General features: G+C 41.1%; 1 protein-coding gene across 2 annotated transcripts in view; it reads right to left on the reverse strand.

Annotated features, from left to right (window-relative positions):
- Nucleotides 1-27,166, reverse strand: part of LOC110526275 (cadherin-8) — a 76,237-nt gene that overhangs the window by 19,049 nt on the left and 30,022 nt on the right. For both annotated transcript variants that reach the window (XM_021607091.3, XM_021607094.3), the window contains exons 3-7: nucleotides 23,679-23,973; nucleotides 9,216-9,335; nucleotides 3,881-4,048; nucleotides 3,515-3,702; nucleotides 25-272 (exon numbers count right to left, since the gene is read on the reverse strand). In XM_021607091.3, coding sequence (XP_021462766.1) covers nucleotides 25-272; nucleotides 3,515-3,702; nucleotides 3,881-4,048; nucleotides 9,216-9,335; nucleotides 23,679-23,973 — 1,019 coding nt within the window. The remainder of the gene's footprint in view (nucleotides 1-24; nucleotides 273-3,514; nucleotides 3,703-3,880; nucleotides 4,049-9,215; nucleotides 9,336-23,678; nucleotides 23,974-27,166) is intronic.

Raw genomic sequence — 27,166 nt, forward strand, 5'->3', positions numbered from 1 at the left:
TGTGAATATCATCTTGTTTCTTACCTGACTAGACTGCCAGTGACATCAGGATCGCGGGCTGTGACTGTTCCTATAACCGTGTTGATGGGGGCATTCTCATCCACCTGCAGGACAAATGTGGGCTTGGAGAAGACAGGGGGTTCATCTGAATCTTCCACTGCAATCTTCACCGTAGCTGTATCCTTGAAGGGGGCGCCACTGTTGGGATCAAATCGAATGTTGGCCGCCTCCACCTTCAGTGTATATGACTTTTTAGTCTCGAAGTTCAGGGGCTGTGGAAAATGACAGAAACAAATACCTTTCACTGATGCCCAAAGCAGCAAGAAAAAAATGCACCTGATGGAGAAGAACTTTCGGAGTTGAAATTTAATAGTGTGATCTCTGATCCTATCAAAAACATTTAAGGAAATAATCCAAGCACATTTGTAATTATTCGCAATAACCACAATCTCACCTCAAATAATCCATGTGTTACCACATCTGCTCTAGGATAGAATAAGGCTGTAAATAAGATGAATCTAATCTGGCATCACACCATACTGGTTCAAATGTGTTAGGAAATCATTAAAATAATGTTATTTGTAGGTTTGTGCTACCTGAAAATATAATTGTGTGGGTAGTGCACGATAACACTGTTACAAAATTATTTGAAGGATAGCAATTATTGAGGCATTATCATCACATGAATAGAAGTGGATGTGTATTCAGGAATTCTAACATAATAATGACATTTCCTAGGGGGAATTGCATACCTATGAGTACTTCTGTGGCAAGAAACGTACCCCTGAAATTACAGATGGTCTCATTCCTATTTCACAAGGACATTGAGAACCAATGTCCACTACTTTTTTACACATCATTGAATATTTGCAACATGTAAAAACACCACAATTTAACTCTCTGGTGTCTTAGCAGCCATCCCAGACTCTCACAATTGTATTTTGAATCACCTCTGGCCGCTCTTATAATACTCAAATAATGGGATCAAGTCACTTCCACGCTCAAAAACCAGGATTTATAGGGAAATCAAAACTGGGCCTTGCCGCTTGAGGGGATCTGAGTTGGCTTTGGGAATGAGAGGGGTTAGCAGAGGGATCAAAAAATGTATTCCAGCTTTTCACAAAGAAATAAAAAGAATCCAATGGTCCCCTAGGCTGGGTCGGGCCAGCGCTGGGGCAGTGCCGGCAGCAGGCCCAGCTGTGAGAGAAAAGCAGCTGGGGACGGGGACTGACAGGGGGCTTTGAAGTCCACACGTCTGGCGTCAGGGCACCCGTATGGAGAGGGCCCTGCAGCCCAGTCTTCCGCTGTCTGAGAAGCTATTTGGAGCATTTTCATTATTAACCGCCCTTCCTCTCTCTTCTCTCCCCACCTTCTTCTCCTCCTCCTCTATGTTGAGAGGAGTGAACAGCTGGACCAAGAGCAAACATTGGTTTCAAAGGATTCCAGCTTAATACCAAGTATAAAGGAGCCCAGGGCTAAAAGTGTACAGGGGTCAATTGTCAGATTGATTACACCGCAGTTAAAGAAAGGAATACCACAATAGTTAAACTATTCAGCTCCATTTCCTGATCACCACTATTCTGTTTTTGTATTCGATTAATAACAACAATTTACAAGTCAGACTCCATACTGCATTGCTGTTATATTTGTACTTTTAAAATGTTATGCATAATTGACCATACCTTATAACAAAGCAGTATGTTCATTTTTTTTGTCTCAACACTGGTATGATCGTTTCAACAAGCGACTCTACCTTGACAGTTTTACCTCAGAATAGAACTTTGAAGATAGTATTCCTATTCGCATCCTCTCAAATGATCCTCAATGACATCTGACCTCTCCAGCCATATTTGAATTGGCCCTCTATGCCACTCTGCCATTACTCATTGTTTTGGGGGAGGTCAATTCATGCAGCACTTGACACTCTATAATCCGGAGAGCAGCACTTTGGTTTTCATATTGATGGAACATGGTAGTGGAAGTGTTAGACCAGCTTGTGTTGCTACAGTATGTGCAGATGAAGATGGGGCAGCTTTTTCACTCCATTTTCCCCATGCTTGCCCCTTGTTGATGTCCCCACCTCAGAGCACTCCTGTGCCATGCATCAAATTCCCATGAGCCTCAGGATAGGATCTGTATGTATACACACAGGCCATTTAGAGACATCAAAGTTCAGTGCTGGCTGGTGGAGGAAGCAGAACTTCCCACTAACATCCCCCGATAGGCCTGAGGGGTGGAAGATAAAAAGCTTAGACCCAAAACAACAAAGCCACTTCCTAGTTTGTGTTTCTGCAGTCATGTTTAGATCAATATTTTTTAACCTTGCCGCAAAGAATCTTTAATAATTTGCACTTGGTATTTGACAGCAGTTTATTGAGCTATTTTTGTTGCTGTGGGTGTGGTGGTGCTATTTGCTCCATTTCATCCTTTGTTCTTCCACATTGGCTAAGAAAAACTCTACAAGCTGGTGCAACAGGGCTCTGAAACCAAGAATATGTTGTTCAGGGTGCGGAACGGAAGCAGAGATACCAGTTCTGCTAAAGTAATCTGAACTTCACCATCTGGATATGTAGAGGTGAGAAGAGAGTAGGCAGTTGACTTCCTGTTTTTCACATGCAATCTCATCCATCATGCAATTAGCAATGCAGGCAACAGATTCCAGGCCAAGTATACGAGAATAAAGTGACGAGGCAGAGCCACAGCACTGCTGTCACTGTGAAATACTAGAGGGAAGTATCTCAAAGGTCTTATTGATCATGTCTAGTTTGTTCTCAAGCCGTCTGTTTTGTTTAGTAGAGTATAATCTATTCAAGGCAGATCATCAGAAGAAATATTATTTCATTTCATCCAATAGTTTGTTCATAGTTACAGGAAGACACCGTGGATGTCCTAATGTGATGTCATTTAGAATCCAAACGCAATGACATACTATCGCACTTGAATGATCTATAGCTCTAACTCTAGACATTAAACTAACCATGAGTCAAGACGTGAGCACACATCCATCACTCATTTATACACTTGAATACTTCAGGCCTGAAGTAGCTCCTTCTTCTATCATTGCAGTTCTACAGAAAATGTGTGATACTGTATATTGCTGTGTAACAGTAAACATTTAGATTGCTGGAGGCAAACATGACATATAATTTGTTTTCCCTTTCGTACATTTAATCATCTACCAAATCAACAGTGTACATTTGGTAGCTGTTGTTGATATAGTCTTATAGATCAATTCAATGGTGCATTAATGGGGGTCGCCATCTTTATGCATCTTCGCCATTGAAACTGCTTTGCATGATATATGTAGTACAATAGCATTTTTTCCTCATGGTCAATTTAAATGAAATCATTCTAGATATACAGCTCTGACCTGTAGCCTGTGTGAACAACCTTCCTCCTTTGATACCCCGTCTTGCAACCTAGTATTTGGGCCTTGTTTAAGTTGAAGCTGTTAAAGATATGAAGTGGTTGTTGGTGGAACCCTAGGGCAAAGCAGTTTGCATCAGGTCCTTACCTTCTTCAGACGAAGGATCCCCTCTTGAGTCTGGGCATCTGTAGTGATCTCGAAGACGTCCTTCTCATCACCGTCAATGATGTTGTACGTTGATTTGGCGTTCTCGCCAATGTCCCTATCATTTGCCTTTACCTTGCCACCAGGTTGACCAATGCCAAGCTCCTCTGGGATCACAAACTCGTACAGACCTGAAGAATAGGACACCATGATTATTTCACCCTAACAGTAGATGTTTCCTTATCTATGCATCGTTATAACTAGTACAATTCTGACACAACGCAGCAAAACAACAACAAATACATTCAGATTTGCCGATAATGGGTTCTAACTATAGTGTATGAAGAGAGAATTGGACATTTTGTTTACTTTTTGAGAACTTTGGCGGGTTATCGTTGACATCTGTTAGTGTGACAGTAACTGTTGTTGTCCCTGACAACCCTCCCATATGACCACCCATGTCTTTTGCTTGAATGACGACCAGGTACTCCTCTCGCATCTCTCGATCCATCCCATGTAAAGCAATTTTAATGATCGCTGAAAGCAAAAAAAATGAACATCAAATATATTGTAATTGCAAAAAATCAACATACACATGAATGAACAGAATGGGGTATACAAAGGCATTCATAACGCTTGACATGATCGCTTCACTGCACCTTTAAGAGTGTTGCAGTATCCTTCATAACAACCGTTAAGCATTTATTTTATTAAACAGTGGTGGAATTTCTGACAGAACACCTGGAGAGAAGCTCTGATCCTGTGGATAGCATTGCAAATCAATGTGTTTGATTGCTGAAGTGTTGTACTGCTATCTGCAAGTCATTTCTGTTCTGATTGAATGGGAATTACGCTGTCCAGGTGCTTATTGCACCCTGAAAATCTGAAGGGACACCAAGTACGTGAGGATGGCTGGGGGGTGGAGAATTTAGCATTTTTTTGAACAGCTGAAACAGTTTTTACCTGCAATCTAGAGTCATCATTTTTATACTTAATTGTATGTAAAAAAAAATAGCTTTTTTCTGCACATCTAAGCATACATCTTGAGCTGTCTGTTTCCTCCTGACTGGTGGTTCAATTTAAAAAAATAAGCTAAATATGATTCTCTGCATCTCTGTAAAAGATTCAATGTCTTATTCAGTGCATTCAGTATTTTGCTTGCTTTTCTAAAGTCTACCAACCTTGCCAGCAGGCATGCCAGCTAAGATAGTTAGACAAGCTATCTGCTCTAACTTGATTGATAGCCTGAAATGTCTTCTTGGTAGCTAGTTACGGGAGATTGGGAACCTATCTGGCATGGCTAAAGCCAATCTTATAAAATCGCTAAGTGGCTATTTGTATTACAGAGAATAAAAAAATATACAGTACCAGTCAAACGTTTGGACACACCTACTCATTCAAGGGTTTTCTTTAGTTTCACTATTTTCTACATTGTAGAATAATAGTGAAGACATCAAAACTATGAAATAACACACATGGAATCACCTAGTAACCAAAAAAGTGTTAAACAAATCTACATTTATTTTAGATTTTAGATTCTTCAAAGTAGCCACCCTTTGCCTTGATGACAGCTTTGCACACTCTTGGCATTCGCTCAACCATCTTCACCTGGAATGCTTTTCCAACAGTCTTGAAGTAGTTCCCACATGTAATAAGCAATTGTTGCTTTTCCTTCACTCTGCGGTCCAACTCATTCCAAACCATCTCAATTGGGTAGAGATCAGGTAATTGTGGAGGCCAGGTCATCAAATGCAGCACTCCATCACTCTCCTTCTTCGGTCAAAAAGCCCTTGGGATTGGGATGGCGTATTGCTGCAGAACGCTGTGGTAGCCATGCTGGTTAAATGTGCCTTGAATTCGAAATACAGTGCCTTGCGAAAGTATTCGGCCCCCTTGAACTTTGCGACCTTTTGCCACATTTCAGGCTTCAAACATAAAGATATAAAACTGTATTTTTTTGTGAAGAATCAACAACAAGTGGGACACAATCATGAAGTGGAACGACATTTATTTGATATTTCAAACTTTTTTAACAAATCAAAAACTGAAAAATTGGGCGTGCAAAATTATTCAGCCCCTTTACTTTCAGTGCAGCAAACTCTCTCCAGAAGTTCAGTGAGGATCTCTGAATGATCCAATGTTGACCTAAATGACTAATGATGATAAATACAATCCACCTGTGTGTAATCAAGTCTCCGTATAAATGCACCTGCACTGTGATAGTCTCAGAGGTCCGTTAAAAGCGCAGAGAGCATCATGAAGAACAAGGAACACACCAGGCAGGTCCGAGATACTGTTGTGAAGAAGTTTAAAGCCGGATTTGGATACAAAAAGATTTCCCAAGCTTTAAACATCCCAAGGAGCACTGTGCAAGTGATAATATTGAAATGGAAGGAGTATCAGACCACTGCAAATCTACCAAGACCTGGCCGTCCCTCTAAACTTTCAGCTCATACAAGGAGAAGACTGATCAGAGATGCAGCCAAGAGGCCCATGATCACTCTGGATGAACTGCAGAGATCTACAGCTGAGGTGGGAGACTCTGTCCATAGGTCAACAATCAGTCGTATATTGCACAAATCTGGCCTTTATGGAAGAGTGGCAAGAAGAAAGCCATTTCTTAAAGATATCCATAAAAAGTGTTGTCTAAAGTTTGCCACAAGCCACCTGGGAGACACACCAAACATGTGGAAGAAGGTGCTCTGGTCAGATGAAACCAAAATTGAACTTTTTGGCAACAATGCAAAACGTTATGTTTGGCGTAAAAGCAACACAGCTGAACACACCATCCCCACTGTCAAACATGGTGGTGGCAGCATCATGGTTTGGGCCTGCTTTTCTTCAGCAGGGACAGGGAAGATGGTTGATGGGAAGATGGATGGAGCCAAATACAGGACCATTCTGGAAGAAAACCTGATGGAGTCTGCAAAAGACCTGAGACTGGGACGGAGATTTGTCTTCCAACAAGACAATGATCCAAAACATAAAGCAAAATCTACAATGGAATGGTTCAAAAATAAACATATCCAGGTATTAGAATGGCCAAGTCAAAGTCCAGACCTGAATCCAATCGAGAATCTGTGGAAAGAACTGAAAACTGCTGTTCACAAATGCTCTCCATCCAACCTCACTGAGCTCGAGCTGTTTTGCAAGGAGGAATGGGAAAAAATGTCAGTCTCTCGATGTGCAAAACTGATAGAGACATACCCCAAGCGACTTACAGCTGTAATCGCAGCAAAAGGTGGCGCTACAAAGTATTAACTTAAGGGGGCTGAATAATTTTGCACGCCCAATTTTTCAGTTTTTGATTTGTTACATTTTTTTGAAATATCCAATAAATGTCGTTCCACTTCATGATTGTGTCCCACTTGTTGTTGATTCTTCACAAAAAAATACAGTTTTATATCTTTATGTTTGAAGCCTGAAATGTGGCAAAAGGTCGCAAAGTTCAAGGGGGCCGAATACTTTCGCAAGGCACTGTAAATAATAGACAGTGTTACCAGCAAAGCACCCCCACACAATCATACCTCCTCCTCCGTGCTTCACGGTGGGAACCACACATGCGTAGATCATCCTTTCACCAACTCTGCGTCTCACAAAGACACGGCGGTTGGAACCAAAAACCTACATTTGGACTCAACAGAGCAAAGGACAGATTTCCACCAGTCTAATGTCCATTACTCATGTTTCTTGGCCCAAGTGGTTTCTTTGCAGCAATTTGACCATGTAGGCCTGATTCACGCAGTCTCCTCTGAACAGTTGATGTTGAGATGTGTCTGTTACTTGAACTCTGTGAACCATTTATTTTAGCTTTCAATCTGAGGTGCAGTTCATTCTAATGAACGTATCCTCTGCAGCAGAGGTAACTCTGGGTCTTCCTTTTCTGTGGCGGTCCTCATGACAGCCAGTTTCATCATAGCACTTGATGGTTTTAGAGACTGCACTTGAAAAAAAACGTTCAATGTTCTTGAAATGTTCCACATTGACTGACCTTCATGTCTTAAATTAACGATGGACTGTCACTTCTTTTTGCTTATTTGACTTGGACTTTTACCAAAAAGGGCTATATTTTGTATACCACCGCTACCTTGTCACAACACAACTGATTCTTTGAAGAATCTTAAACATAAAATATATTTTGATTTGCTTAACACTTTTTTGGTTACTACATGTTTCTATATGGGTTATTTCATAGTGATGATGTTTTCACTATTATTCTACAATGTAGAAAAAAATAAGAAAAACCCTGGAAGGAGTAGGTTTGTCCAAACTTTTGACTGGTACAGTATATACAAAAACGATGTTTATGCAGAATGGACCTTATTGACTGCAGTGGCAAAGTGCAGAATATGAACAGCTCAGGGCAAGGATAATCCGCTCAGAAAACAGAGGCCGGTAGAATAATCGAATAAATAATCAACACTTAATAAAGGTCTGCTTTAGCCAGACACACTTGGCATATTATGCCAGATGGGGGTGGAGGGGAGGGGGGATTTAGACTCTATTATCAGAGAAATAACTTTTATGCTACACTGTCTTGAATAAACGTTTTTTACACTACGCAAATGACTTTGAAGCAGGTAAGAACAACTCTCCCTAAAAGAAGTGCTCACACACACACAAACTCACACGTATGCACTTCAGTTATCCTCTGTTACTCACTCTACTGTCATCTCTGTTGATCATCGTTAGCTATTCAAATTAATTCCTAATCACGGAAAAGGATGGGAAAGACAAACACTCATTTCCATAGATATTTTCTAGGATTTTTTTCTACCGTCCATTAACCAAGTGATGGATTGGGGCATGATGTTTATTTATTTATCAAATGCCTTTAATTTCCTTCATGGTGTTGGAAGTGTCAAATGGATTATAATGTTTGTTTTTCCCTTACCTTTTATTTGTCATTAACATTCATTAAAACATCTGGCTCACTTGAATGAGCCATCTGCATGTGCTCAGTAATCATGCAAAGCGTACACGCTGATCCTCAAATTGTCCTTTGATAGATAGATTCAATATACCTTCTCCATTTTATTGTGGTAGATGTGAGTGATTAAAATGCATAATATTGTTGAGGAGGAAACAGGGTTTCTACATGTAGAAATATGTCTTCATATGTATTATGTACATAGAGTTTTGACGTTCTTGGAGCTTGTTTATTGTATGTTGTTTTTCCAAATTGTGAGCAGCTGATTTCCATCTCATTGCTTATTAATGTAATTTCACCATTATTTAATCATGTTGCTTACAGACACACTGTTAACAAGTCGGCTGAAAATGCAATTAGGAAAACAACAAAGTCAAGGTTGAAGAATAAGCAGACGGCAGATGGAATTAAAAAAGATAGCTCTGTCATTTATATGTAACAGTCCTTGAATATCTTGTCGGGAGTTATGTCCTCAAAATGCAAATATAATCTGTATGCTGAGTAATTGTCTATGTATGGATAATATGCATTCGATCTGTAAATGTAGCTGAAACACCACTTGTTTTGACTGCAAACGAATCATGAAAAAGGAGTGTATCTGTTCAGGGTCAACAACTTTACATGCCATGACCCTGAAAGTTAAATTTATTTTTAACTGTTGAGGAAAGAGCTGCAAGTAAGCATTTCACTCTACAGTTTGCACATGCTGGTTCCTGTACATGTGACGAATAAACTTTGATTTGATTTAGTATTTCACCATGGCAATCCACTCACCAGTGTTGGGGTCTATGGAGAAGTAGGGCTGTCCTTCCAGTATGCTGTACACAAGTTTAGCACTGTTTCCATAGACTGGGTCATCTGCGTCTGTTGCCGTCACCCTAGTGACTGAGGTACCTGTATGTGAGAAAGGGCACATTATTAAAAATAGAGTGGACTTCTGACACCCATAATCACTCCTTACAGCTAGCTTCTCCCCTTGTAATCTTCCTGGTTCCACTATAAAGCCAGAGGTACTTATTGGTAAGGTTAAAGACAAGCTTATTGCCAGACACATGAATGACACAGCATACTGTGCTACAACGTCCCAACAGAGAACACTATCATACAGTGAAGGCTTTGAAAAATGAACAATAAAGAGCAGGGCTGATGCTGATGCCCAACTCATCATTAGTCTGTGGCTCAGGTGGGAAGAGAATAAAAGGAGGAAAGCTGTTCGTAGGAAAGCAACTTGACAGTACAGATGGTATGGTAATTTTTTTTGTAAAATATGTTCTCAGGTGTTCTGACAACATCGGTAAATGTTCATGGTTACAGAAGGCATCAGGCCTAGCCACAGGTATCCAGGCCTGTTGTCTGCAGGAGACAGAATGGGTCATAGTGGGGGACAACACTAGTTAAGGCCACCTCTGTGCCTGTCATTAGGCTGTGCCATTCATCTGGCACAAACAAAGTAATAACACCAGGCCAGTTTAACATGGTGCTTCTCAGTTTTAATATAAGGATGCTGACTTTTTTTCTATTCTAGTTGATTTCTCTGCTGATTGTTGTTAGGACCATTGAAAGAAAAGTTGTGGAATACAGGTGGATACGTTTCCCTCATGCAGCTGCTGGCAAGCAACACACAGTCTGTTGGCCCAAACTCCTCTGTTGTACCTTGTATTACCTGGCTTTGGGGCTTGGCAAATGTTTTTGAGGCTGAGAGCATGAGTTGTGCCTTTGTAGATACAGACATTCTGCAGTTCAGAATATGTGGTGCTCATCATCTGTTTTACAGGTACACTGAATAATATTCTCATGAGCCTGTTCATATGACATGTTACAGAATAAAGACCCACTCCAGTAGAATTTCAAGACTGTTTCATGAGAGAGGGTCATTAAATATTGCACATGTGGGGAATGCATTTCCTGTTTATACAGCCCAAACATGTCAAGCAATGATTAATAGTAACCCTGTCCTCCCTTTTACAAAAGCAAAACAAAGCATATAGACCATCATTGCACTTTGACTCAAAAACCTGCTTTGCTATTGCTACCCAACTATTTCACATAGAGAGCCTCAAGTGGCCCTTTGAGACATGTGTTTGTTGGTAATGTATGTGCTGTGATGACCCTTACTGCTGCCAGGGCTTACCTTTACATTTCATACTGCTTATTATTTCTAAGGCTGTGTGTGTGTGTGTGTGTGTGTGTGTGTGTGTGTGTGTGTGTGTGTGTGTGTGTGTGTGTGTGTGTGTGTGTGTGTGTGTGTGTGTGTGTGTGTGTGTGTGTGTGTGTGTGTGTGCTGGAGATGGGCTACGTTGTATCAAGCCCTTTCATGACATTTTATGCAATATCATTCATATACACTGTTTTCCCTGTGGTCGAAAATCACAGAACAGCTTCAAATACTGTTACAATACCAGAACTGTAGTAAACCTAGATTAATTGAAAGTGTCACAAAGTCTTTGTTTAGGGAATGGGCAGGGAATGTATGGAACTAATACCAATGAATTACAAATTAAGTACTATTGATGTATTCAACAATACAAATTAATCTATTCCTGCAAAGCTGGTTGAGAATAATATATATGGTATATGCTATAGGTATTTGCCAATTGTCAAATGAAATTAAGACAGGACAGGAAATTGCTCCACTTTTCAGAGATAATAAGTCTTATCTGCCTAAAAGTTAAATTGCTAATACTACAATGACAGTGGGAAAATGGAGCCATATTTGCATTTAATTATGAAAGCACCTTCATACTTCTGATTGCTTGAAAGGTGTGTCTGCAGCAAATAGCAAATCCAAACTATTTGACAATACATAGGGATTGAAGTGTGGAACAAAACAGTGGAACTAGTGGGCCATGAAATAGCCCCCTCTACCTTTTTCCTTACAGAGGTGTACATTCTCCACTCCTCTGATAAAAAAAAAAAATATGAGGGATTAAAAAAGCTTCTGTTTGGCACGGTTTCAAATCAGTAAAGATTAGCTTGTCCTTCCTGGATATTGTACCGAGAATTCGGGGACACTCATGACTGCAGAGTTGGATGCACCTCTGGGCCCTTGGTCGAGGAAACTCAATTGTGGGAATATTGTCTCTGGTTTGATTTGATGCCTATAGCCCACCGGTGCAATTACAAAGATGTAATACCTATCAACTTTAGGAGATGAAAAATAACAATCGCTTATAAAAATGAAATTCCAAAGCTGATTTGGGTCTGTGACAAAACCTCTGCAGGTTAGAGGCCTAAATCGACTGATGTGTGCAGTCACACTACTGACGTTAATTCTCAAACAAATGTCACTTACAGTATGTGGTAGTATCTGAACTACCTTTGAGATGATTGAATGAATCCATGCTATTCCCCTGTCTAAAGACATGTGTCATGGACTTTGTTTTCTTCCAGTAGCCCACAAACACCCAGAGATGCTACAGGTTGTGTTCTTGTGGTAAACCTAATGTAATCTCATTAATATTAACTAGAGTACTGAGGACTTATTGCTACACAAATTATGAAAACAAATGTTATGCCCACAGGTTATGAAACTATTAAGCAATTAGGAGGTATGGTCATGGTCTTTATGATGTGAAAGCTAGCGTTTCAAGAGCAAGGGCGGGATAAAGATGTTGGGGTATATCCTTTTGTCTCATCAGATGAAAAACTAAGAGGGCACCTCCCATTTACTGTGTACACTGCTACAGTGATAGAAAATCAATAGGAATCTTCCTTGAAAACTGGAGAGGGGATAAATCCAGAGGCTTAGTGATGTCAGTTGTGGCACTGTGGCAGTGGGAGTGGGAGCTCTTGGTTAGTGCAATGGCTTTGTTTCCCAGTGTCATAATTGTTTCAGTCTTGCCAGGGACCCATGAGGCTAACAGGACGCCAGACAGGCTATCCTGGTTGGCTCGCCACTGACAGTGAGGGAGAATGGGGCTCTGTGGCCACATGTACATGTATGCAGTCACTGAGACATACGGAAAGTAGTATGCAACTCTAAAACCTTGGATACACCAGTGCTGTTATCTCACTGTGTCTGCACTGTGGGGTGCACATAGACTACGGTGTCTGTCTCCAAGAACACCATGCTCAGTGGTTAGAATGGCAGAATTATTCACGTCTTGCCTCATCGAAATGTACCACATTTTCTATCTGAGATTGCAAATAATATACAAATAAATATTATGAAAAGAATGTCCTTGAAATAATTACTCATTCACATCTTTACATATTTATACTCAAACGTGTTGAATAATACAGTATGTGAATTGGGTTTCAATGACTCATCAGGTTGATGAATGGATGTTCCCCAGGTCCATCATCTCCTCTGGTTTCTAGGTCAAATCAAATGAGTGCCAGTCCTCAACTGGCTGACCGGTAGTCAATGGTCTATTAATGCACTAGCCTTGTGACAAGAGAATGACCATGTATTGATTGCCATCAGATAGATATTGGCACTGTTATCTTTTGTGGCTATGCCGCGATAAAAAAATAGCTCATGGTCAGACTAAGAGACTCATGTGGATTGGCTAGCTTGCTGTGGTGAATGCTGCTGCTGTATGACCCAGTTGATTGAAATGCATAGACTGGGAAACACATTAAGCACTGTCGGGCCTGTTGTCAAATGAAAATAGCAGGCCAAAGCTCTTAAATATAGAAATAGGATAAACAAGGTTCAGTAGACAACCATCTACTGTAGGTGCAATGGCATACTTGGAAACCTACCAATGTATTATCAGAGTTGTCAACCAGGTTCTATATGGGTTACACATGAACTTTGAGGCAGATGGATCTGATGGAAATTCTGAAACAGATCAGTATGGAAATGACTTAAAAGTGTCAACTTTGTCATCTGCCATTCAACATGGAAGTCCAATTTCCCACCCAATGTTCAATCCAGTATGATTTATAACTAGCACTGTCATTGAAAATGGTGTCACAGCACATGCCATATTGCTCATGAGGAGACATGAGCATGTGGTAAAAGTCTGACAAGAAATAATAATCAGTCAGTAAAACATTGTCTCCCTCAACAGACCCCTCATCATAACCCTGGTCATGCGTACTAATGCTTAACATTGTGTGCAAGTAGGGCTACTTTAATGGATATGAGGAAGAAATGAAAGACAGCACGGTCAGGGCAGTCTGAATCTATGAGGATCAATGCATGGATGAAAATCCATGTGTTTACATCAAAGAAGTGTTGAATATCAGAGAGATACTGTGTAGGCCCAGAGAGGAAACTAGAGAATATCCCCCCAAAAATTGCTCCCCTGAGCTAGTGATGGATAGGGTATGTCATGCTTGTGAAGTGTAAGGGACTGTCACACATAACCACTTACATTGTCATTTTTGCAGTACAATTAATGGTATTTTTCTAAGACACAGAGGAAGCCTTCACTGAGAAACTAGAAGGGAATGTGTGTGTGTGTGTGTGTGTGTGTGTGTGTGTGTGTGTGTGTGTGTGTGTGTGTGTGTGTGTGTGTGTGTGTGTGTGTGTGTGTGTGTGTGTGTGTGTGTGTGTGTGTGTGTGTGTGTGTGTGTGTGTGTGCATGCGTGTGTGCATGCGTGTGTGTGTGTGTGTTTGTGTGTGTGCGTGTGTGTTCTAGGGGGGAGTGACAAGGAAACCTTACATAACAAGCAGGCTGTGGAGTGTGAGCCGTGACAAGCCGTTTACAGGAACCACAGGAACAAAACAATTAAGAGTGTCCTTTGTTCACCGCTGATGGCTGTGACATATGCCGCCATTTTAAAGTGTTGTGTCATTGATTCACTTTAATTAGTTCTTAGGAAATGTGTGCAACATGCAGATAGTTCAGGGAAGAAAGTTAGAGACAGAATGGGACACTTCACATATTTAATTGCTCCCAGGACAGATATAATGGCTGGGCAATAACAAATGAAAAGTCATGGTATATGTTCTAATGAATATATTCATCCTGAGTAAGTGACCATAATGGTGTTCTTTCCAATACTCTAACAGCAAGGGGTGTAAATATTTAGTACAAATTATGTTTTTGAAAAACAAGTTACAATATGCTGTAGGAACTGTTCTGGAAAGTGATAGTGTGGTTAAGGTTTATTCAATAGACTGAAACTGGCCATGGTCAACAGAGACTTGAAACCAAGAATGACAGTGTTACAATAATGTCCAATGCACTACACTGACACAGACAAATAGAGTGTAGCACACTGTTTTTACATACCTAGATTTGCATTGTAAATTGTCTTTGTCTTGTAAAATGTATCCAAATGACCCCTACGTCGCACTACAACGCTGTAGTCAAAGGTCCCATAACCTGGGGGGCAGCAGCTGAGGGTGAGCCTGGGACTTTTGAATGGCACATAGGACCAACTACCACAGGTATAACCTTTGACATGGGTCTGACACCTACTAGAGAACTGTATCAAAACATGCACCTTGTACTCAGAGGCAATGTGAGGGTAAGAGGGAACACCGGAGAACCTATCGTTGAGTCAAAAGGGTTAACATGCTTCCCGGAGGAATCTGAGAGGTAAGACCAAAAGCACTGTACGTGACTTGTGACTCAATGCATCAGTCAGGCATATGGAGTATTTCTACTGCCTCCTGACGAGCAATCCATCATTGGGAACACACAGAAGCTTGTGGGCACTTACACTACGTCCCTATAAACAGATGGATCTCACAAAGAAGAGAGCAAATACAATGGAAAGCGCCTCCAAACTCCAAGTCATCTCCTGCTTTGTTTACACTCCGTGAAGTGAGGTGAAATTTTAAAGGGCAGCCAATTACCCAGAAGCCCTTATGTGAGATAGTCATACCTGTTCACTGACTGGTGCTGGATTGACTACTGTGGACACCAGCCTATGACTGTGGAGAAACCACAGACTGGTTAAATCGATACTCCGGTGTAAGGAGCAATGCAACTGTCAATATTTTACTAACAGTGAAACTGGAATATGGCACTGTGCTGCAGAAAAAACAAGCCAAATACCAACAAGAGCAGGGAGGTGAAGAAGAAAAACACTCCTCAAATAATAATCATCATCTACACAACATATAACAGGCTGAGTGCTGTTTAAAGGTTTCCACACACAGGTTAGAGAAGTGGTGGAGAAAGCATGAGCAGAGGCAGTGTAACAGAACATTGGCTTTGTTAATGGGACAGGCATCTGTGAGGATCACAAAGGCTCCACATACAGGAGATTTACCACTTGATCTCACGTTCTTATGTTTATTTTTCAAATGACCTTGCTGCAAGGACTTTTAAGCCTTCCCTTTATTCTCTGCTGTGATTGGATGGGCATCTTTGCTCAAGTCTCTGCCACCTTGATGAATGTGTTTCCCTCCCATTTATGTGTCTGTGTGGAATCCCCGCCACCAGCCATGCCACATGAATCTTCTGCTGGGCCCGTTCAGGAAGTGTTAGCAGAGGAGTGACTCTCTCAAACACACACAAAAAAAACTCATACATGTGTGTTTAATGAAGTGATACTCAGAAAGCTCTTTACTTTTGTGTGTGTTCTCCACTTGTGTTCTCCAAGAGGAGATGCATACTTAAGTTACTGTGGGTAGAATCATGGACCTTTTTCTTCTCTAGTAAGTGTTGACTTTGTGTACTGTCTTTAAGCCGTTTGAAATGACTATAAAGATAAAGTGTTTGTTTTTTTCTCCACAGGATGCAATCAGTGCTTTTTAATTTGGGAGAGCACGGTTGTGCGCCTGTGGGGACCAAACAACTAGGGTTTGTACCTATGACAATTAATAATGCAGACAGAGAAAGATGGGAGGGCATAGGCTCCTGCACTCACTGCTGAGTACTCTACAATCACCAGGAGCAAGAAGAGCATGAGCATAGACAACTGTTCCCCCAACGCATTCCTTCAAACACACACACACACACACACACACACACACACACACACACACACACACACACACACACACACACACACACGCACACACACACACACACACACACACGTAGGAAAGAGTTTGGGGGTGGAAAACAAGTGAAATATAGTGAGAGAGATACACAGAGATAGCGGGGAAAAGAGGCAGGGAGTAAAAAGAGGGAGGCTTGCAGAGCGAGAGGGAGAGCTGTAGAGAAAAAGCCTCAACGCAACATTACATATCTGCAGCTCTCCTCCTGCATAATTAATGGGTGGAGCAATATTTTGAACTGAAGAATGTCTGTGAGAAAGCAACCTGGCACCCCAGCAGATATGAATAAGCATTGCCAATGCTAGGGTGCGAATTAGAACACTTTCGCATTCAGCAATCACTCCCCGCCTCACTCCCACCCATCATGCAGCCTTTAGGTTTCCATGTTCACCTCCAGTCAATTCATAATAGGGTTGGGCGGTATCCAGATTTTCATACCGTTTCTGCACTATACTGGGGTATACGGTATTACCTAATGTGCACACAAGGGGCGCTATAAAAATAAAACACTAAACAATTTAGGCGACAGGGATCTTGATCCAGTAGGGGATTGCATATCTTTGCTGTAACCAAGAACTTTGATCTTGACATCTAGCCACTAGCTAGCAAGTTAGCAAACCAAATGCATAGCTGGAGCACTGAGCTGGATATCAATTATTTGACACATCTTAGATTTCTTATAGTTATACTTAACGTAAAGTTATATTCAGTGGCTTGCTCCCAAAACCGAAAAAATAAAAACATATATATACGGTTTACAATCATACCATCAATTTCACAATACCCCAGCCGGTAAACAGTACAAACAGCCTAATTCATAATATGCTCAATAAAGCTGCATTCTCACATTGTCATCTCTTCCATGCAAATATCAATAATGTAAATGAGCGTCTGCTTCCAACTCACACTCTCAAACACGTAGATCCCCTGAACGCAGCTCACTTTCCAGACCACTTTCCGGCTCACACTCTCAAACACATAGATCCCCTGAACGCAGCTCACTCTCCAGATCCCAATCCCCTGAATTCTGATCACCCGTTCACACACCTGTATGTCATTATCACACACTACTTAGTTCAGGTCTTTGCACCCCATCATTGTGAGGTATTGTTTGTTTAGTGACACACTTCTATGCAGAGCACTGTTTTTTCCCCGTAATTTAATCCTCCTGTGTATGATAGTTTTGTTACTAGCCTTTTCCCTGCCTGTACTGTTGCCTTTTTGGACCCCCTGTGTATGACCTTCTGCATGCCTCTGGACCCAGCTACCTGCCTCCTCCTGTGGTCCTTTACCAATAAACACCTGCTGCGCCCTGTACTTGAAACCAGCTCTCTGTCTCCCATTGTGTTCATTACAACATCAAAATATATTATTATGTTAGGAAGGTGACATGAGCACCTCACTGTGTTTTTGCATGTGGGAACTGGACTACGCTTGCCAGCTAAATTAAGTATGTAAAAAGCTAGGCAGCATAAATGTAATATCAATGTAAATCATATGACGGCAGCTACGGTATACACTGGGCCTTGATTAGGCCTGTAGTATCACATATAGCATGTTCCATTCTCAGCATGCTCTCCATTTCTCCCTTCTCCATCATGAGAGGGATAATGTCAGTGTCGAGCATCGTACTGATTACCTTGTCAAAGGGGATCAGTCGCATCACTCCAGCCGACACAATGCTGCCCAGACCCATTAGCACTGGCCTTGGGTGTTTATGTACCTTCCTCTCACCACAAGAGCTGCCCGGACAAAAACACACTTCAGCTCATTCATTTCCCTCTCTTTTATCACATGTTGTTGGCACAGTTGTATTAATGCAGTTGTTGGTATGTTAGGTGTGCCACAGAGTGCATGCTACATAGAAAGCCTACATACCGTATGCTACAAAGAACAAATGCCTTAGGAGGCTTTGAAAGACCAGAGACTCATCATATTACATGCATAATTCAGAGTTACGCTGGATAATAAATAACGTGATGAATAAGTCATGTGTGAGTCAGTGTGTGTGTGTGTGTGTGTGTGTGCGTGTGTGCGTGTGTGCGTGTGTGCGTGCGTGCGTGCGTGTGCGTGCGTGCGTGCGTGTGTGTGTGTGTGTGTTCTTTCATTATTTTGGTACAACCCGACAGATGCGGCAGCTAGGTGATTGATTCAATTGAATGATGGCAGAACCAGTCCAGACATGCCTGTTGTCTCTGAATATTCACACTGTTTGTCTGACAAAACAACAAATTCCGAAAACTTGAAATTGTTTTCCCTCATCCAACAAGCCATATCAAAAGGCTGTTTCAGAAGAGGAATATAGATTTGTATGTAAGCATAGGTAACCATATGGAGAGAGAGCGAGAGAGAGAGAGAGAGAGAGAGAGAGAGAGAGAGAGAGAGACAGACAGAGAGAGAGTGAGAGAGAGAGAGCAAGAGAGTGAGAGAGAGTGAAAATGTGCGAGAGAGAGAGAGAGAGAGAGAGAGAGAGAGAGAGAGAGAGAGGAAGGACACTACAAATGCAGAATGAGGTGAAATAGAAGGAGCAAGTTATTTACAGCTAGGCCCAGCTTGTCTGTGATGTCCCCTCTGCCTTGGACTCCTGTCCTATCCCTATTTAGCGGCACCGAATGGGCTGGCTGGGCTGAGAGAGTCACTCCAGGTTCACTGGCCTGACCCCTGCCTCAGCTGAGGCCATGGGCCTTCTACAGCACCGTGCCTGGCCTGCACGGCAGATGTGACTCTGTTATGGCCCAGCTGCACACAGTGTTAAAGGCCCACAACCTCCTGCCTCCATGCCCATCTGCCAGAACCTAGAGTCCTGAATCAGAAAGGCGAGTCACACCAGACAGAAGCCCTGTACCAATGTTCTCCACCAAGTTGTTACAGTTGATGACCATGGTCTAAAAATGTATGTTTTCAAAGATAAGACTATGACCCTCCAACTACTCCAAAGCCACGGTTTTGTTCAGAATTGATGACATCATGTGTTTGATGTCATCAAGCAAGGAAAATGTATAACACATCTGGCCTAAATGGAGAGTGGAATGGTATCAAAATAGCCCTGCTGTCCTGATATGAATCTGACACCTGTAATGTGTTGAAATATTGTGTGTAAGAGCATCTCACAGTTGACTAATGTAACCCATACTGTATCTGGGTCTTCACCTATGTCCCTTCGCTTTTTTCACTTGTGATCGATATCTCTCCTCACATGCTTTGATATAAAAACGTGTTATGTTTCACTCTGTATATGTTTCATTTATGAAGTTGTGTTAATATTAAAATGAGGTGTCTAATGTACGTATACTGTATGATAATGTGCCCAATGGAAGTCTGCATGTAGCACTCATTTCCATTCGTCTCTCCTTGATCAAGTCAAAATCAATGATGACAACTCTTTACTTATTTCCCAAGCTGCCATCATTGATCAATGCATAATCAGAAATATCATTAGAGCCACAGACCGTGCCTGTTAGTCCTGTTACCGATGTTCATAATAACTTTCAAAATGCAAATGAACTCCAGGTAATCTATTAATGTCACTTCAATTTCATGTCTTTGCTCCAATTTAGCAGATCCTGACACGTTTGCACGCCTGGTGCTTCTGTACACAGGCTCATTTTACAGGGGGTTGAGAGCGGCCGCGCTGCGAGGAGAGGAGGGCTGAGGAGCGACATGCCATCTGTCTCTCCACCAGTTTATTAATCGCCTTGATAATGAAGCAGGCACAGGCAAGGCTCCCGAGGCTTCACGTTGGAGTTTTAGGTGGCAAAACAACTTTCCAAGTTTATTTCTCTGTGTAGCAATTATTGTCATTCACACCCTTTCTTTGGTAGAGAGGAGGGTCGGACGACCTGATTCTAATTACCTGAATCGTCACTTCAAGCAGACTCTGTAATTTAAACTACATCACAAACCCTTGTTAGCTCCAGAAGGCAGGGAGCTCTATAATTCCAGCGTATGGTTGTAGGACCTAGTGGGGGAATTTGCTGGCTTGTCTTGGCCTTAAAGTCAAAGACCCCATCAACAAGAAAACAGATCCAATAATCCAATGAGATTTGTCCAATCCGTGCAAATGATGCACAATTCCCCTTGTGAGAAGACCTATACCAATAAGTAGCAAACTCATTTAGAATTTAAGACAAATTGAAATAAAGAAATATCATGAATATAGATACAGCATTTTCACACTTCCAGTATCATAAAATGAATGGATGAGTATAGTGTATTAAATATTAATGATATAAAACCTTTAACAGGATATTTGGTGCTTGTTCAAAAATGTATTTGCCCACACTCAAAGGCTGATAGGAAGATGTAATAAAAATGAATACGACAGACACCCCAATAACGTCCCGTTTGAGATAATGTTGAAGACATGCAGTCCGGTATGAAAAATACAGAATTCCCCCCCAAAAATGTTGTTCTCTAATGTCCTCTTAGAATGAGATCATTAAGTGTTACTATCAGGGAACCAGATCAGAGTAAGATAACAGGAGAATCTCCTATAGGTTGAATGCACACAAGTCAAATAAATGTCATGACGTGTACTCTGCACTCTTTTGTCTTTCAATGGAGAATGTTAGTACACCAATAACAAAACCAAAACTGTGAATGGTTTTATTTGATTGGTTACTCAATAAATGATGTAATATGAAGCGAACAAAGCTAGGATTCTTATCCAGCTCACCTTCAGAGAGAACAAGGCATTCTGCTGCATGTTCCATTAACCTTCGTGTTCGCCTGCACACAGGAAACATGAAGACCTTACCTGCACACGTCACCTATATTTTCTTCTCGTGGTAACTGCCTGCCAAGGTTGTGAAGACACTGGGGCATTGTATAGCCTATATTTGAATGTGTACTATGAGAGGCATGTCAGCCCAAACATTTTAAAAGCTAACCTTTATTTGATAAAGCTCCAAATAACAGCTTACTGTTTTGGAATTGACCTTTTTAATACTTTTGAGTTACATGTTTTTGTCAGAAATCCAACAGTCTCTACGTTAATAAGAGTTTATTTTCCTCTGTTTCCGCAATAGACTTTATTGGAATTTCAAAGCACAACATGAAAATAGAGAGTTCTATATAAAATCTCATTTTAGTGTGATAGAAATTAAACACAAAAGATTGATGAATATCAGACGGAAGATGAAAAAAACACTGAATGTTTGTTTCTGTCTTTATGTCCAGAGCTTTTGATTCCTTCCATAACACCACAACACATAAAAACTTAACAAGACAGAAACAAGTTGTTTCAAAAAGCTAACAAGAGAACATTGGTGAATGTTTAATTAATCAGCAGTGATCCAAAAAAAAAGAAATAACAAAAGCCACCAACTTCCATTTTTATATTGTATTCCCATTGGCAAATTCCAGTCTCTGCAGTCAACTAGCACTTTGCTTTTCACCCCACTACTAGCAATTCCCCTCACTTCACTGTCAAAACACATGGATAAATACAATTATCATTTCAATTGAGAACAGCACACTCCAGTTAATTCAGAAGCCATTCAGACCCCATGACTTTTTTTCATATTATGTTAAAATACAGCCTTATTCTAAAAATGATTTTAAAAAAAATAATTCATCATCAATCTACACACAATACCCCATAATGACAAAGCGAAAACAGGCTTTTAGATTTTTTTTGCAAATATATTAAACATTTTATTTACATATATACATACATATATATGTTTTCAGATCCTTTGATCCGTAAGTCCTGTTTCCATTGATCATCCTTGAGATGTTTCTAGAACTTGATTTGAGTCCACCTGTGGTGAATTCAATTGATTGGACATGATTTGGAAAGGCACACACCTGTGTGGAACCTATATGAGGTTCCACAGTTGACAGTGCATGTCAGAGCAAAAACCAAGCCATGAGGTCGATGGAATTGTCCATAGAGCTCCCAGACAGGATTGTGTCGAGGCACAGATCTAAGGAAGGATATAAAATAAATGACTGCAGCATTGAAGGTCCCCAAGAACACAGTTGCCTCCATCATTCTTCAATGGAATAAGTTTGGAACCACCAAGACTCTTCCATGAGCTGGTCGCCTGGCCAAATTGAGCAATCAGGGGAGAAGAGCCTTGGTTCTGAATGGTCACTCTGGCAGAGCTCCAGAGTTCCTCCATAGAGATGGGAGAACCTTCCAGAAGGACAACCATCTCTGCAGCACTCCACCAATCAGGCCTTTGTGGTAGAGTGGCCATACGGAAACCACTCCTCAGAAAAAGGCAAATGACAGCCCATTTGGAGTTTGCCAAAAGGCACCTAAAGGATTCTCAGACCATGAGAAACAAAATTCTCTGGTCTGATGAAACAAAGATTGAACACTTTGACCTGAATGTCAAGCGCCACGTCTAGTGGAAACCTGGCACCATACCTATGGAGACGCATGGTGGTGGAAGCATCATGCTGTGGGGATGTTTTTCCGTGGCAGGGACTGGGAAACTAGTCAGAATTGAGGGAAATATTAACCAAGCAAAGTACAGAAAACCTTCACCAGAGTGCTCAGGACCTCAGACTGGGCGAAGGTTCACCTTCCAACAAGACAATGCCCCTAAGCACACAGCCAGTTCAACGCAGGAGTGGCTTCGGAACAAGTCTCTGAACGTCCTTGAGTGGCCCAGCCAGAGCCCGGACTTGAACCCGATCTAACATCTCTGGAGAGACCTGAAAATAGCTGTGCAGCGACGCTCCCCATGTAACCTGACAGAGCTTGAGAGGATCTGCAGAGAAGAATGGGAGAAACTCCCAAAATACAGGTGTGCCAACCTTGTAGCATCACAGCCAAGAAGATTCGAGGCTGTAATTGCTGCCAAAGGAGTTTCCACAAAGTACAGAATAAAGGGTCTGAATACCTATATAAATGTGATATTTCTGGGGGGGGGGTTTATTTATACATTTGCTAAACTTTATAAAAAAGTGTTTTTGCTTTGTCATTATGGGTTATTGTGTTTAGATTGACGAGGGGAAAACATCTATTTAATCCAACTTTTGACTGGTACTGTATATGGTATCCCCTTGCAGGAATTGTTACTACTCAACGCCGAGGACCATATTTAATATGACAACATGGAATTCATCATAGTAACACGTAATTGAAAAGTCAGGCAAAAATCTGTCCTATGTTTGTATTATAATGACGTCCAATGTTGTCATCAGTATACACCCCACCCCCCCCAACAAAAAAAAAAAAAATTGGGTTATTAAATATCACGATAGTTACCTAAATACCCTACAATTACACATAAATAAAGATTATATTCTCAAATGATGTAGAGATGAGTTTTTATGCCTGCAGAAATAGAAGTGAAGGCTTTCACTTGACTTACCCACTTGAGACATCTCTGGGACAGAGGCCCGGTAGGGGCCTTCAACGAACTGTGGCGGATTGTCGTTTATATCCTGCACCTTTATGATGAACTCCGAGGGCGGTTCCAGGGGTTGATCGGTGTCTCTGTTAGTGACTTGTGCTGTAAGAGTGTACTCTGCCTTCTCCTCTCTGTCCAGTCTCTTCATGGCGTGAATATCTCCCGTAATCTCATTGATGGCAAAGATGGTACCCGCCCCTTCACCAGCCAGGACATACTTTATTGGTGTGCTGCCAACATCCAAATCTGTGTGTAGCTGAAAAAAAGGAATGAATTGGTAAGTTTCACAATGTATTCTATTATCATTGGCATCATCTTTAAGTTAACTGATAAGAGTTTTATGAATGTTGAAAACCAATGTTGGCGCAACTGGCGTGGTCTTAAACATGTTTCTTTGTATATATTGATAACTAAGGCCCAGTGAGAACAAAACATATGGTCAACTGATACACAACAGAAAGTGGGTCATGTCTGCTTTATTATCTTATCATGAAGCACACTATACAAATAACAATGCCAGCACACATTAGTGTGAAAAATATTCTATGGCCAGAGGTTTTTGTTCTAACCAACATCAAACACTTTCATTGCCTATATGTACAGTGGTGTAAAGTACTTAAGTAATGAAAAAAACTTTTGGGGGTATCTGTACTTTACCTTACTATTTATATTTTTGACAACTTTTAGTTTTACTCCACCATATTCCCAAATGAAATATGTACTTTGTACTCAATACATTTTATCTGACACCCAAAAGTATTTACATTTTGAATGCTTAGCAGGATAGGGAAATTGTCTAATTCACACACTTATCAAGAGAAAATCTCTGGCGATCCCTATTGCATCTGATCTGGCGGACTCACTAAACACAAATGCTTTGTTTATAAATGATGTCTGAGTGTTGGAGTGTGCCCCTAGCTATCCGGTACATTTAAAAAACAAGACAATTGTGCATTCTGGTTTGATGTATATTTTAGAAATAACATTTACTTTTGATACTTACGTTTATTTAAAACGTAAGACTTTTACTCAGTATTTTACTGGGTGACGTTCACTTTTACTCGAGTCATTTTCTATTAAAGTATCTTCACTTTTACTCAAGTACGAGATTTGGGTACTTTTCCCACCACTGCCTACATATAGAGTCACCTGTCAAGGTCTTTGACACTGCAGTCTGGCAAGCGAGCACACATTGTGTGAACAGTAGCGGATTCAAGTACAGACAACCCTTTTCATGTTTCAAACGACTAAAGAGATTCATAGGGAATAAGACGATAACAGAAATGGAGCTCCAAGGTAAGAGACAGTTTTTTTCTACAAATGAGGAGCGGATTTGGCTGGTTTTTATTCTATCCTTATATTAGGAACTTGATCCCAAAGGTAAGTGACTAAGGATTGAAGGGGGGAGGGGACCATAAAGTAGAACATTTGCAAATTGGACAATGTTCAGCATTGGTCTAAAACATGTCCAGAAGAGGTCCTCTTTCTAATTTGTATTTTTGTAAAGATCTTGCACCAGAACATCCTATTCAGCAACTTCCATTTCATTTTCTGCTCTGAAATTTGCCAGAGGTATTCCTTTGAGACTGTGTTTGGGGACAGAGTAACACGGTAAAATGTGTGTACAAAAATCCAGACCTCTATAAAGCCTCCATGATTGTTTTATAAACCCGTTTTATGCATATACTGTCTCAAAGGTGCTGTTCACAGACACTGACAAAGCACATTCACTTAAATTGTCACACCTTGCACTTTTGTTTTCCTAATTGTGCCATCGTTTCACATGAAAGATGTGGCTCATTAACACAACAGCTTCACATCATTCCACACACTACAAAACCCCTTAAATGAGCCCAAATGAATGTCTGTCAGTTTACTTGGAGGCTATCTATATGTGTGTGTGTGTGTGTGTGTGTGTGTGTGTGTGTGTGTGTGTGTGTGTGTGTGTGTGTGTGTGTGTGTGTGTGTGTGTGTGTGTGTGTGTGTGTGTGTGTGTGTGTGTGTGTGTGTGTGCGTGTGTGCGTGCGTGCGTGCAAGTGTGTGTGCTTATATGTCTTAAAATACAAAGCTGGCAAAGAAAAATCATACACGATATGAAGTCTTCCTTGCATAATTTAATCCATTATTCTAATCTTGGAACAAAAATAAATATCAGTCGCCCTCCCCGTCATATGAATAAATGTATGTATAGTAAGCAGTGAGAAACCTACTCTCACCAGAATGTTTCTAGATACAGTGCATACTGTCCAATGAAAATGGTTCCTCTTTCCCTCTCGTAAGATGATCTTTACACCACAATGCACAAGTGATCATCAGAGAGGAGAATTAAAGAAAAGGGGCTGACAAGGCTGTCTATCATTATCCAAGTTAGCAAGGCAACAAAACTGCACCGGCAAACAATGACATTCTGGGAACACTTAACCTTAACCGTTTTGTGTTCATTAAAACTGTTCAGTCCACGTTTGCAATTGCAACGATAACGTTATATGGTACAGACAGTCAACCACTCAAACCCTCAAACTGCACTTAAGACCAGGTCTGCACTAAAGAAGCATAAGTAGATTAATGAGTGGGAAATAACCCAATAGCAATGTCACAACCGCAGCCTTGCATGATAATGAAAACTGCTCACATATCCGGACTTCCCATCACGCATCTATTTATCTATGTTTATTAGAAACCCCTCTGCATGTAAGAACTCAGACATCACGCTTATTGGCCTGCATTATAGTTCACTGCTTCATTATGAATCTCAATGCACAATGAGGGGAATCATACCCTCTTCCCACTGTACCCCCAATCAATGCCACATGGGGCTGCTTTTACTGTCAAGCTCAGGAGAAAATATGTCACTCCATACTCAAGATGAGCTTTTATAGCAATCGGAGGAACAATAGTGCATCCTAATGAGGAACATCTCATTCCCCTCGGCCTCAGGCTCCACACTTAAGTGTGGCGTTAAGCCCTACATGGCGAATTAATGATTTTGCTCCTTGTCAGGGCAAGTGGTGGAGAGGGCATGTGCTGCTCCTCTCTGCAGGGAGAGGGAGTATGAGGGAGAGGGCTCCCTGTCACCCTGTAAGACTGGGTGTCAGCTGGCGTCTAGCATGTCAGAGCAGTTCCCCATCTGAATCTCATCGCAAGGCTCAATTAGGCAGGGTTTCTTTGTGCTGTTCGCCCTGGAAGCTTAAATCCTTATATGCTGATTTGTGTGGTGAAATTCATCCAAAAATACTTGCTTTTCTAAAATTGAGGATGTGGGCAATCTGTGTGTGGGTAGCCAACTGATACAGTTCAAGGTGGAAGTTTACATACACTTATTATGGAGTCATTAAAAATTGTTTTTCAACTACTCCACAAATTTCTTGTGAACAAACTATAGTTTTGGCAAGTCGGTTAGGACATCTACTTTGTGCATGACACAAGTAATTTTTCCAACAATTGTTTAC

Source organism: Oncorhynchus mykiss, chromosome 6, assembly GCF_057628025.1.
Source record: "Oncorhynchus mykiss isolate SJ-2025 chromosome 6, ASM5762802v1, whole genome shotgun sequence".
Taxonomy (NCBI): domain Eukaryota; kingdom Metazoa; phylum Chordata; class Actinopteri; order Salmoniformes; family Salmonidae; genus Oncorhynchus; species Oncorhynchus mykiss.